We start from the raw sequence: 13169 nt of genomic DNA, 5'->3' as shown, positions 1-13169 counted from the left end.
TATATCTTCCATGTTCTTATGTTGGGTCATGAGACCCAACACACCCTTTATTATCCAGGGTGTGGCAGTGTGTATTACAATTAATTTGTATGTCAGTTTATCCCACTAGACAAGTGAGGTCCTTGAGAGATAAGACTCATACTTTTCAGCTTTGTATCCTAGTTGTCTGATAGTAGACAAAGTTTGAATGAATGTGTTATTTTACTTGGTGCTGTGCCTGGCCTCCTGCCACTGTTCCCTTTTCCCTTAGTCCTTGCTCCTCCAAGTGTTGTATAACTGGAGAGCTGTTGGGAAGAGAGTGTTTCTCAATGTTTCTTTTCTTTCCTTTAATCTCCATTTCTTATCTCTGACCTAGGGTCCCGCTGTGGGGTGGAGTTCTTATCACCATTGCAGATACCTTTGTATTTCTCTTTTTGGACAAATATGGTAAGCAGAGTGGGAATGGAGGGGTCAGTCAAAGGAGCTGCTTTCCATCATGTGGCTGATGGGGAAGTCTGCCTGCTGTGAGCTCACTGCTGCATTTTCTCCCTCAGGCTTGCGGAAGCTAGAAGCATTTTTTGGTTTTCTCATCACTGTTATGGCCCTCACGTTTGGATACGAGGCAAGTGTTACATACAGGCTGTTCATTAACTTTTAAAAACAATTTTTTTTCCTTTTATTATAAAAGTATTTGTTAACAAAAAGCCAAATTCAGTCCTGGGCAAATTTGGAAGGAATAAGAGGTAGTAAAGACTAGTGTCCAGGAAGGCCTGCCGGGGGACTCCTAGGTCAAAAATGATTAGAATTTCTAGGACTTGCCAGACTAGACTCCCTGGTTCCAAGTTGGCCATCCCAACAACAGAACAGCCTTGGAGAGGGTTAAGGAAGGGATTGCAGGGTTATTCTTGGCTGTTACCTTAGAGGGATTCTCTTTTTGTTTATCCTGGTTGATAATAACTGCAGCTTGGACTTTTCTCTGTAATGCAGCAGTTAATGAACTATAGGGGATATAGTGCATGTTTCCCGGTTTGTCCCCCAACCCAGATACTCCATTGGGTTAACCCTAACCCTACTGTTATATGCACCTGCAGTAATAGCACCTTTCTATGTCCAATTGTTATAAACTGATTTCTGCTTATTGACCTAGCTAAACTTTTTTTTTTAAAATTAATTTATTTATGGCTGCGTTGGATCTTCGTTGCTGCACATGGGCTTTCTCTAGTTGAGGCGAGCAGGGGCTACTCTTCATTGCGGTGTGTGGGCTTCTTACTGTGGTGACTTCTCTTGTTGTGGAGCATGGGCTCTAGGCACATGGGCTTCAGTAGTTGCGGTATGCGGGCTCAGTAGTTGTGGCGCACAGGCTTAGCTGCTCCACGGCATGTGGGGTCTTCCTGGACCAGTGCTCGAACCCGTGTCCCCTGCATTGGCAGGCGTATTCTTAACCACTGTGCCACCAGGGAAGTCCCTGGCTTAGCAAACTTTTAAAAATGCATCTACTCTGTGAGTAGATGATACAGCTTGGTCTAAGGCTTCCAAGAGAAATGCTAAACCAGGAAAAAGTGTGTATGAGAAGTGTTTCTAAATGAGTCTCAGCAGATGCTAGTGGCAAACATAGGTGATTTTTATACACATAGGTGAACACAGAAGCATGATTAGTGTGGGTAATCAAGAATTGACTCTGTATTCTTGGTTGTGTCTCATAGGAGTTACTGTGAAGCTAATATCAATAAGGCCCTTAGTAGCCATTTTATTTCTTTAGAGTATTAATTACATTCTCTACACATCTATTTTGTTTATCTAAAATATGATGTGAACTATCTGGATACCCCAGTCCTAAATTCTCTGACCTTGTACTGCTTGGTTTTTTTGGATGGTTCCGTATTCCTCATTTCCTGTGTAGTTGTTGGTGAAGGAGTTTAAGGAGTAAAGGTTGCAGAGTGTTCCCTAGCACTGTGTTACTCCCCTGGTCTCATATTCCAGTAAAGGCTAATAGCTGTTTGGTTGGTATGTAGTATGTTACAGTGAAACCCAGCCAGACCCAAGTCCTCAAAGGCATGTTCCTGCCATCCTGTTCAGGCTGTCATACCTCACAGATCGAGCAGGCCGTGGGCATCGTGGGTGCTGTTATCATGCCACACAACATGTACCTGCATTCTGCTTTAGTCAAGGTAAGCAAGACCCATATCTCAGTGGCCTGTGTAGTTCATGGGATCTTTTCCTTTGGTTGCAAGGGACACACACTTAGTTTACAACTGTTAGAGCCCTGAAGGAGCAAGATATTTTTCCACAGTTGGACTCCACACACTTGGAGTCTGTTTTAATTACCAAGGTGACCAGAGATAACTGACTCCATAAAGAAGGGACTAAAGTCCTTCTTAACAGGTCTGAAGGTGCACTGTGTCTCTTCTGTTTAAATCTCAAAAGCCTGAGTGGCCTCATGGAGGTCAGGAGGAAAGAGCCCAATATGGCTTTTACCAGTCAGTCCAACACAATAGTTTGCTGGGAGATTTCAGAGACCTTTGTAATTAAGGTTATCTACCCCTTAGGTCTGAAATCAGGTTGTTTTTGTAGGTCAGTGGTTCTTGCAGCCACAGTAACTGAGAGTTCAGCTGTCACTCGGTCACTTTTCCCTGTTTGGGGATGTGTGGTATCATCAAAGGGTCATGGAGTTCTTACTCAGTGAACCAGGATGTAAGTGGAGTCTCTCACATTTCATGTGGTCAGTTGTTTGCCCTCTAGGGCTTTCAGCTGACTCCAAACTCATGAAATATTACAAGGAAACTTGTTCCAACTAGTCAAAAAAATGACCATTGCTGTTATTTCTCTAGTCCAGACAGGTAGACCGAGCCAATAAGGAGGAAGTTCGGGAAGCCAATAAGTACTTTTTCATTGAGTCCTGCATTGCCCTTTTTGTTTCCTTTATCATCAACGTCTTTGTCGTCTCAGTCTTTGCTGAAGCATTTTTTGAGAAAACCAACAAGCAGGTGGTGAGTAAGCCAGGGTCCTGGGTGGTAGTGAATGTGAGGGTAAAGAGGAGGCTGCATGGGGGTAGGAAAAGGTGGCAGTGACTTAGAGCTCAGGGGAAATAGATCTCAAGCCTCAGTGCTGCTCCCTAAATCACTGCACTAGTCGTGGCTTAAAGTCTGGGGGCTGTGACCAAGCCTAGACCCATCTTTCCAAGCTTGTGACAGGGAAGGGAGCTTGCCTCAGACAAAGATTGCTTCATGCTATTATTAGTGTCTTCACGCTTGTTTGGCTCTTTGTCATCCCCTTTTGTTTCCTGCTTACCAACTACTAGCCACTTTCCAGTTCTGCCATTTGGTGGTGACAGGTTGGGAGGAGCCAACAAACAGCAAACAGAAACTGTGGCTACATAGACTGTCTTGTCCTTTTGAATTCTCTGTCATCTTGATTCCTGATTGCCTATCTAGTTTTGATCACTACTTCTTATCTATAGGACCTCTGACTCCTGGCTCTGCTTTGACTAAGGACTCCCAATTCTGCGTGTCCTCTCATGCCTGAAGCCTTCTTAAGGGCCCTCGCCTCCTGTCATCATTTAAAATGACCCAGCATTCATGTATTACCGTGCACACTCTAACTCAGTAAATGTTTTTGATGGCACGGGGGTGTAGAAAGATTATGGAGGAAGACCTCAAGTGACATTGCAGCCCGTCTCTGCCCTTATCACAACCTGTGTCCAGTGTCTTGCCTCTAGCATCCATCTCTTGGGTGACCTGTGTATAATCGGTAGGAGAGGGCTTCTTGTCTGGGTGCTGGCCTCAGAAGTAAAAGTTGTTCCTAAACTGCTTTGGTTCCAGGTTGAAGTCTGTAGAAATAGCAGCAGTCCTCATACTCATCTTTTTCCTGACGATAACTCAACATTGGCTGTGGACATCTACAAAGGGGTAAACCTATTCAGATTTCTGATCTTTGCTCCTGAATCAATATTCTTAGCATAGTATCTGGTCTTTTCTGTGGGTTCACTTCAGAGCTCGGCTTATCTTCTCTGGAGTGTGTTTCTTTCAGAGGTCCAGATGCCGGACAAGCCTTTTGGGTTACGTGGAAGGGAATAGAAGATCAGCAGAAAAGATGAATTGTATCAGCAATTCCCAAACTTGTGTTGATAGTATATTGTTCTATAGGACGTTAATTGGGGTGACTAAACGAAGTGTTCCTGGGAATTCCCTGGTGGTCCAGTGGTCAGGACTCCGTGCTCTCACTGCTGAGGGCCTGGCTTCAATCCCTGTTCAGGGAACTAAGATCCCATAAGCCGCACGGGGCGGCCAAAAGAAGAAAGGAAAGTATTCCTAGTAAAGTGGTGGTCTTTACTGGGGCCTCTCTGTCCCTTTTATGCTGGTTACATTGTGAAGCTCCAAGAGTAGAATATATAGTATGTAGCATTTCCAAAATTTATTTGAGCTCTCTCTTCATTCCTGTTACCATCTTGCAGAATTGGGTGTTAAGGAATTTAATTTGGGAAGTGTTGTGGACTTTTTTTTTTTTTTTTTTTAATAGTTAAGATATAGGTTGAGGATAAAGGCTTTAGGAGCCTAGAGAAGAGAAGGGACTAGGCTGAGGAGAAATAAAGGTCCCTCCAGCAGAATTTAGGTTGAAAGCCTCTAGAATGGGGTCAGGACCTAAGTCTAGCTTTTGTTACAGTGCTCAGCACAGCACTTGGTATAGGTACGTGCGTAGCCAGGAAGAGGGAGAAATGTCACAGAGGAGTGCTGTTTGGCGTGTTGTCTCAGGTGGTCTTCGACACAAACATATCTTTCTCCCTTGCCTCTCCCAGGGTGTTGTGCTGGGGTGTTACTTCGGGCCTGCTGCACTCTACATCTGGGCAGTGGGGATCCTGGCTGCAGGACAGAGCTCCACCATGACAGGAACCTACTCTGGCCAGTTTGTCATGGAGGTACCTGCTGTTTGGACTGGGATAGGCTAGAGGAAGAGGACATTGCCCTTTTGTTACTTCTTTTTTATTTTTTTAACATCTTTATTTGAGTATAACTGTTTTACAATAGTGTGTTAGTTTCTCCTTTACAACAAAGTGAATCAGTTATACATATACATATGTTCCCATATCTCTTCCCTCTTGTGTCACCCTCCCTCCCACCCTCCCTATCCCACCCCTCTAGGTGGTCACAAAGCACAGAGGTGAACTCCCTGTGCTATGCGGCTGCTTCCCACTAGCTATCTAATTTACATTTGGTAGTGTGTATATGTCCCTGCCACTCTCTCACATCGTCACAGCTTACCCTTCCCCCTCCCCATATCCTCAAGTCCATGCTCTAGTAGGTCTGTGTTTTATTCCCATCCTACCACTAATCTCTTCATGACATTTTTTTTTTTTTTTTTTTTTTTTTAGATTCCATATATATGTGTTAGCATACGGTATTTGTTTTTATCCTTCTGACTTACTTCACTCTGTATGACAGACTCCAGGTCTATCCACCTCATTACAAATAACTCAGTTTCATTTCTTTTTATGGCTGAGTAATATTCCACTGTATATATGTGCCACATCTTCTTTATCCATTCATCTGTTGATGGACACTTAGGTTGCTTCCATGTCCTGGCTATCGTAAACAGAGCTGCAATAAACATTTTGGTACATGACTCTTTTTGAATTATGGTTTTCTCAGGGTATATGCCCAGTAGTGGGATTGCTGGGTCATATGGTAGTTCTATTTGTAGTTTTGTAAGGAACCTCCATACTGTTCTCCATAGTGGCTGTATCATTTTACATTCCCACCAGCAGTGCAAGAGGGTTCCCATTTCTCCACACCCTCTCCAGCATTTATTGTTTCTAGAGTTTTTGATGATGGCCAATCTGACCGGTGTGAGATGATATCTCATTGTAGTTTTCCTTTTGTTACTTCTTAATCCCACGTATCTAAGGTCTTCCTGAACCTCCCCAGACCTTTTTCTGTGTCCTATTGCAGACATTCATCCTGCTTCTGTGTTTCCTTCTAGGGATTCCTGAACCTAAAGTGGTCGCGCTTTGCCCGAGTGATTCTGACCCGCTCTATTGCCATCGTCCCCACTCTGCTTGTTGCTGTTTTCCAAGATGTAGAGCATCTGACAGGGATGAATGACTTCCTGAATGTTCTTCAGAGCTTACAAGTGAGGAGGGAGCTGGGGAAACTCACATCCCATTGAGTCAGGCAGCATTTTGTATTGCCCTTAGTTACCAAGCCTAGTGCTGCGTGCTGGGGAAAATCCAGAGGAAGAAAGAGGCACAGTCTTGGTCTATAGCAAATGCCTATGAAATCTATGGCATCTAAAAGGCTTTTAGAAAGGGCTGGGGTTTTTTAAGCTTGGTGGTTTTTTTTGAATGGGAGTTATAAGCTATAATTACACATAGAACACAAAATTATTGTTCGTTAATGCAAGCAAACATTAAATAGCTTATAGGACACTGCTAGATTTTATGGAGATTAAGAAGACAAGGCAGATACAAATTTTGTGAAGACACTATGATCATAATGGATGCTAGGTTAATGACACCTCTACAGATTTCCACATAATGCTCCAGCATGTTGGAATGATAGGAATAATTTCTCATGGAGTAGATGAGACAGGGTCTATGTTTCCCTTTTGCTAACAGTGCTACTCTCTGGGGTGGTACAAGGACCCCCAGTGGCCCTATCTGATCTTAGTTTTTTCTTTTCCAGCTTCCCTTTGCTCTCATACCCATCCTCACGTTTACGAGCTTGCGGCCAGTAATGAGTGAATTTGCCAATGGAATGTGAGTGTACTTCTTTTAGTTCCCCAAGTATATATGGGGGAAGGGTATCTTCATCAAACATGCCAGTCAGAAAATAAGTCATAGGGGAACTATATGCTTTGAGAGGTGATTGCTAAAGCTGCCCCCTGGGTCTTTGACTTAGAAAATGGAGACTGTGAATGTAACAAAGGAGGGCAAGCACAGTTTTCATTTCTGGGGGAAATTTTTCAGCTTTTAGGGCTTTAACACTTTAGCTTCAGCCACTGAAGTTTAAAGCACCTTAATTCCATGTTAAATGATCTTGATGAGAAAGGCATAAACTAATACCTTTTATATACATCTTTAAAGGACATGGTTTATTTGAAATGACTTGTTACACCTCTAGGGACTCATGACTTTTTGCATTTTTAGGGACTTAAATAATAGGGTTTATTTGATAGTGGTTTTTTCCCCTCTTTCTCTCTATCATTATGTTACTTGGGCTCATTTAACCTAATCTGGGACATAAGGACCACTTTTCAGTTCATTTTGAAATGCCTCTTAACTCCTGTCCTGTGTAACCCAAAAGACACAGTGTCTTTTTCTGTTTGTGGACAGGTTGGGCTATTCCACCAATAATTATACTGTTTCTTTTTACAGAGGCTGGAGGATTGCAGGCGGTATCTTGGTCCTTATCGTCTGTTCCATCAACATGTACTTTGTCGTGGTTTATGTCCAGGAACTAGGGCATGTGGCACTGTATGTGGTGGCTGCTGTGATCAGCATAGCTTATCTGAGCTTTGTGTTTTACTTGGTAAGTCCATTTGGGAGGGGGCAGGGGCATATAGGTATCAGGATGGTCGAGGTGTGGCTAGCACTCAGAAATGAAAGGACCTGAAAGAGTCGTTAAACCAGCTGTGATTAAACAATATTTTTTTTTTTTTTTGCGGTATGCGGGCCTCTCACTGTTGTGGCCTCTCCCGTTGCGGAGCACAGGCTCCGGACACGCAGGCCCAGCGGCCATGGCTCACGGGCTTAGCCGCTCCGTGGCATGTGGGATCTTCCCGGACCAGGGCACGAACCCGTGTCTCCTGCATCGGCAGGCGGATTCTCAACCACTGCGCCACCAGGGAAGCCCTAAACAATATTTTTAACATAAAATTTACCTTGGTTCCTAAGAGCTATCATTTTTCTATTTCTGTCACTTCTGTCTGGTTTCCATTCTTAATAATTCCTAACAAGAGAGTGTAGTATGTTTGAAGAACTAAAAGAAGATCAGCAGTGTAGAAAGTAGAGAGTGGTACGAGATGGGTTTGGAGAACGGAGCTGTGGCGTGTGATTTCAAATCTTTGGAGAGCAGCACATGTGGGTTCACAGCCCTGCCCAGCTCTACTACTTAATAGCTATCCAATAAGGACATAAGTAAATCGTGATATTCTCTCATTGAGTTATTCTAGAGTTATTTTAAAATGATTGTTATAAAATATAGCTACATAGAAAAGGAATGCAGAATTGTGTATACCTAGATAATCAAAAAAATTTCCAGAAGTCCAGAGTAAATTATGTAAAAATAGTAATAGTTGTCATAGGCTGGTGGGATTATGGATATATTCTTTTCTCTATTTTCCAGATCTTCTATAACATTACTTATATTAATGAAAAAGAGCAACAGCAAATCCACCTCCCTATTCTACACAGGTTTCTCTGAAAAACACAGGAGTTGAGGATTAGGGACAGCAGACTTTATACCATGTCTGCTACAGAGAATGGCAGGGATGGAGGGTGGAAACCCACTGCTCCTTTATAACACTTACCTAGTCCCCATGCCAGTGTCTGCTACAGGTTATGTACTTGATTGAGAAAATCATTTTAGTGAATGTTGAAAAATTATGCCCTGGATGGATATATCCCTTCTTTTTTCCTCCCCCGTAAACCCATGGGCACGTTAAGATTACGCTGATTATAATACACGGACTTATTCCAAGTAACTGTCCTTGACAGAAACCATTTTAAAAATTTGCTGTAGAACTTAAGGGAATCCCTCCTTCATGCAAATTGGTTTATGAAGGTGCCGAGTTGTTCTCAGTCAGCCTGAGACTTGAGATTGTTGAAGACCCATTTTAAAAAGTAAATTTATTTATTTGTTTGTTTGTTTGTTTATGGCTGCATTGGGTCTTCGTTGCTGCGCACGGACTTTCTCTAGTTGTGGCGAGCGGTGGCTACTCTTCATTGTGGTGTGCGGACTTCTCATTGTGTTGGCTTCTCTTGTTGCAGAGCACGGGCTCTAGGCATGCAGGCTTCAGTAGCTGTGGCATGAGGGCTCAGTAGTTGTGGCTCCTGAGCTCTAGAGCACAGGCTCAGTAGTTGTGGTGCACGGGCTTAGTTGCTCCACGACATGTGGGATCTTCCCGGACCAGGGATCCAACCCGTGTCCCCTGCATTGGCAGGTGGATTCTAAACCACTGTGCCACCAGGGAAGTCCCTGAAGACCCATTTTTAAGGCTTAGGGCTGATTCTAGAGTGAATTACTACTGTTTAGCTCCAAAACGTATACTTCTGGAGCAGCTCAGGAGACTATAGCAATTTTATTAGCCAGTCAGTCATTCCCCTCATCGTGAGGAATGGGGTAGGACTGAAGAAAAGTGGTCTTCAGGGAACTCTCCCAGTCAGCTAAAAGAAACAAACCAAACACAAAGCAGTAGGAACAGAGGGAACTCAGTATTGAAAATAGTATGGCAAAAGAGGTTTGTATCTGAGCACTGCAATGTGGGCAGTCATGGGTAAGAGGGCTCTTTAGACAGGTCGGTGAATGATGACTGTATTTTCTCTTTCAGGGTTGGCAATGTTTGATTGCACTGGGCATGTCCTTCCTGGACTGTGGGCACACGGTAAGCATCTCTAAAGTCCTGCTGACTGAAGAAGCCACCGGTGGTTATACTAAGTAAACACTGGGTCAGTCTGTCTGTCTTCCGCAGGTAGCCATCAGAGCCAGTGTGTTGCTATGGTTTACTGTGTGAACATAGCCCAAAGTATGTGCTGTTGCACAGACTGCATTTAGGACTCAACTGTTTGTTGGGAAAGGCTTGGCATATGTGTTTGAAAGAAGCCATTATTTTTCTTCCTGACCGCCTAACCTGGGAACTGGATTAGGTAGGGTCCTTGAAAAGCTGACATCTGCTGCTCTCAAACAACACTAAACTCTTCAGCTGCCCAAGGGCCAGCTTGTCTTATCTTTTTGAGAGATAATCATCTATGCATGATTCTTAACAAGACTGACGATATGTTAAAAAAACGTATTTGGAAAATGCAGTAAGTTTTTCATGATACAAATTACAGAATGGGTATGCAAGTTTTGTTTATCAAAAGATAATGGATTTTAAAAGGCTGAGAAATACTTTCCTTACGCATACCCTTTGAATTATTTTAATTATAAAAAAGTAAAATCTCAACTAGGGTGGTTTGATCCATTTGAAATATAAAATTATGAGACATCTACCTCTATCAGGTTCAGGATTCTTTTAACTTATTTTCACTTTAAATTTCCCTGGATGTTAAGAGGGGTGAGAAAGCATAAAGAAGATGGTAAATGGACAGATAGCAAAACTCACCTGTAGGTGGTGGTTACTCATCTCCTTTGAAAATCACTTCGACGATTTTCCTCAGAGACTGAAAGCTTATCGAAATTTTCTTGGGAGTCCTAATTTTAATAACTTTCATGTTAGTACCAAGCTTTCCTGGCGGTATTTCTTCTTGAGCACTTAAGAAGCATGAAACCTTCACCTTGCTCCTCCAGGAGGGTAGTGATAGAAAGATATGGTAGCGCTTATGCACTTATGTTCTCAGTGAGACTTTGGGGTGAGGAGAAAAACTTGAAAGAAGAAGAGCCATCCGTTTTATTCCTAAAAGCCACCGTCTACCAGAATCGTCACCTTTTTCTGAAGCATGCCCAAGACGACTTGCAAGGCAAGCTCAGGAGCTCTGGACCCTCACGGTTGCTCGCTCTCAGCAAGTCCTTAGGTATCACTATGGTTACAGAGTTCTCTCAGCAGGGCTGTGCTGGGCCACCTCTCTTCAGCCATTCCCTCAGAGGGAAAAACTTTGAGACCAGATGGTGGAGCTCTGGAATCAGAGGAAATGGGTCCCTTCAGCATGCAGCTGCTGCTCTTCAGCCACTTCTGACATTTTTACATGTGGAGCCTGAGACTATGTGATTATCTCACACCAAATCACATTTGTCTGATGGAGATAAATAATCAAGTCTTTTATAGCCACTGACTTGGAGAGAACAGTAATGGGAATGGCATTGAAGGACTTTTCATTTTTGGTGTTTTCCTTCTGGAGTCCTTGTTGATTGATGTTCTCTGTTCACCTGAGCCCCTAAAGGCATTATTGCTGATACGTTGTACACAGTTAAAAGCATAGACTGAATGGACTGTCTTTTATATGGCATTAACGGTAAACTACTGTGTTTCACTGACCATACCTTTATCTCAGCCCCTCCAGTGATATAGCACAGGATCATGAGAGACAAATTTCCCTAACCGTCCCTCCTCATATCCCTCCCTCTCCCCTACCCTCATTCCCCAAACTGGCATAAGAGCATTCTGAAGATATCAGGGACTGACATCTTAAGCTCTCGTCTGGCTGCTGTAGGTGAGGGCCACATTGACAAAATTCTTTGTAAAGACACTACAGTAACATTTACCTTTGCCCTCAACCTGGGTGAGTCCAGTCAGTCTCAGATTCACAAATATTTAGAAGCCCAGGTAAAAGCTGCTAGTTTTCTTTGAAAAGTTATATATATGACTTGCAATGATGGAAAATTTCTTCCCAGTTAAATGGCATTTTATATCAGTGTGTGTGTAGTATTATTCGGTGTTAAAAACACTCCCGTACTGTATTCCATTTGATCTTCTCAGATAGAAAGTGTACTTTCTAGTCAGCCAGTACTTTGGGTACAATAAACAATGTTTAGGACTGAAGTCTTCCAGTGCCAGCATGTGCAGTATGTTTGTGTGGAATGTTTAAGGATATACAATTGTATTTTATGTAAACTGGTCCTTATTCTCCCTAAGTGTGGCATGAAATAATTGTGCTGCTCCAGCATACTGGGAATTAACAGGGATGGGGAAGAGCTGCAGTTTGGCTCCTGTGAGGTCCTGCTAGTCGTTTTAGGAGTGATTACAGCAAGTTTTTAGTGATCATTTAACAATATGTAAACTTGGTTTGTAATTAAAAAGTTTTTTTTCCTTTTTCCAATTTGGTTTCCTGGGTATTTTTTAAACTTTGAAAATACTTTATTAATGGGGCGTCAACCACTTTGAAATACTGAAACATCAACTGCCACCTGGAATGACATACTAAACTCACACTGTTAGTGATTTTTCTCTTTAGAAGAGAGAGAGAAATACAGTTAATCCCTGGACAACCCGGGATTGGGGCACTGACCCTCCATGGAATAAAAAAAATATGTTTAGGGCTTCCCTGGTGGCGCAGTGGCTGAGAGTCCGCCTGCCGATGCAGGGGACATGGGTTCGTGCCCGGGTCCGGGAAGATCCCACATGCCGCGGAGCGGCTGGGCCCGTGAGCCGTGGCCGCTGAGCCTGTGCGTCCGGAGCCTGTGCTCCGCAACGGGAGGCCACAGCAGTGAGAGGCCCGCGTACCGGAAAAAAAAAAAAAAAAAAAAAAAATCTGTGTAAAATTTTTTTTGCGGTACGCAGGCCTCACTGTTGTGGCCTCTCCCGTTGCAGAGCACACAGGGTCCGGGCGCGCAGGCTCAGCGGCCATGGCTCACGGGCCCAGCCGCTGCGCGGCATGTGGGATCTTCCCGGACCGGGGCACGAACCCGTGTCCCCTTCATCGGCAGGCGGACTCTCAACCACTGCGCCACCAGGGAAGCCCTGTGTAAAATTTATAGTTGGGCTTTCATGTTTATAGTCGGCCCTTCATGACCAGTGTTCCTTCGAATCTGTGGTTCCGCATTCTCAGATTCAACCTGCCTGGGGTCATGTAGTACTGTAGTATTTACCATTGGGGAAAAAAAAATCCATGTATGAGTGGACTCACGCAGTTCAAATTCATGTTGTTCAAGGCTCAACATAGGTTTAGTTCCCAGAAGACTTGATGAATTGCAGATACCACACTAATTTCTGTTACCCATTTAGTCAGATAGTTTTGCCATTGCTAAAGGTTACATCATTACCATATTTAAAGTTGAAAAAACATTGTCATCTGGCCTTTTTTCTGCTCTAAGCTGAACATTTTTCTATCTGTAGTCTTGTTTCACCATTGTGGTCTTTTATATTCTGTATATGCTGCCAATAAAAAGTATGAGTATTTGAAAAGAGAAACCAAAATTGTTTAGCTTAAAAATGAAAGCATTTTGGCAGACCTGATATAAATGGAAATATTGGCGCCATTTAATAAAACAAAGACAGAGCTCAGAAACAGTAAACTACTAGCCTTGTCACCAAACACATGGCAG

General features: G+C 43.2%; 1 protein-coding gene across 7 annotated transcripts in view; it reads left to right on the top strand.

Annotated features, from left to right (window-relative positions):
- Positions 1 to 13169, top strand: part of SLC11A2 (solute carrier family 11 member 2) — a 33769-nt gene that overhangs the window by 15078 nt on the left and 5522 nt on the right. For all 7 annotated transcript variants that reach the window (XM_067009289.1, XM_067009288.1, XM_059082848.2 and 4 more), the window contains exons 7-16: positions 356 to 426; positions 534 to 601; positions 1992 to 2147; positions 2808 to 2966; positions 3798 to 3884; positions 4772 to 4891; positions 5953 to 6102; positions 6654 to 6727; positions 7346 to 7499; positions 9520 to 9573. In XM_067009289.1, coding sequence (XP_066865390.1) covers positions 356 to 426; positions 534 to 601; positions 1992 to 2147; positions 2808 to 2966; positions 3798 to 3884; positions 4772 to 4891; positions 5953 to 6102; positions 6654 to 6727; positions 7346 to 7499; positions 9520 to 9573 — 1093 coding nt within the window. The remainder of the gene's footprint in view (positions 1 to 355; positions 427 to 533; positions 602 to 1991; positions 2148 to 2807; positions 2967 to 3797; positions 3885 to 4771; positions 4892 to 5952; positions 6103 to 6653; positions 6728 to 7345; positions 7500 to 9519; positions 9574 to 13169) is intronic.

The sequence above is a fragment of the Kogia breviceps genome, chromosome 12, assembly GCF_026419965.1.
Source record: "Kogia breviceps isolate mKogBre1 chromosome 12, mKogBre1 haplotype 1, whole genome shotgun sequence".
Lineage (NCBI taxonomy): Eukaryota > Metazoa > Chordata > Mammalia > Artiodactyla > Physeteridae > Kogia > Kogia breviceps.
This window is presented reverse-complemented; position numbering and strand designations above follow the sequence as displayed.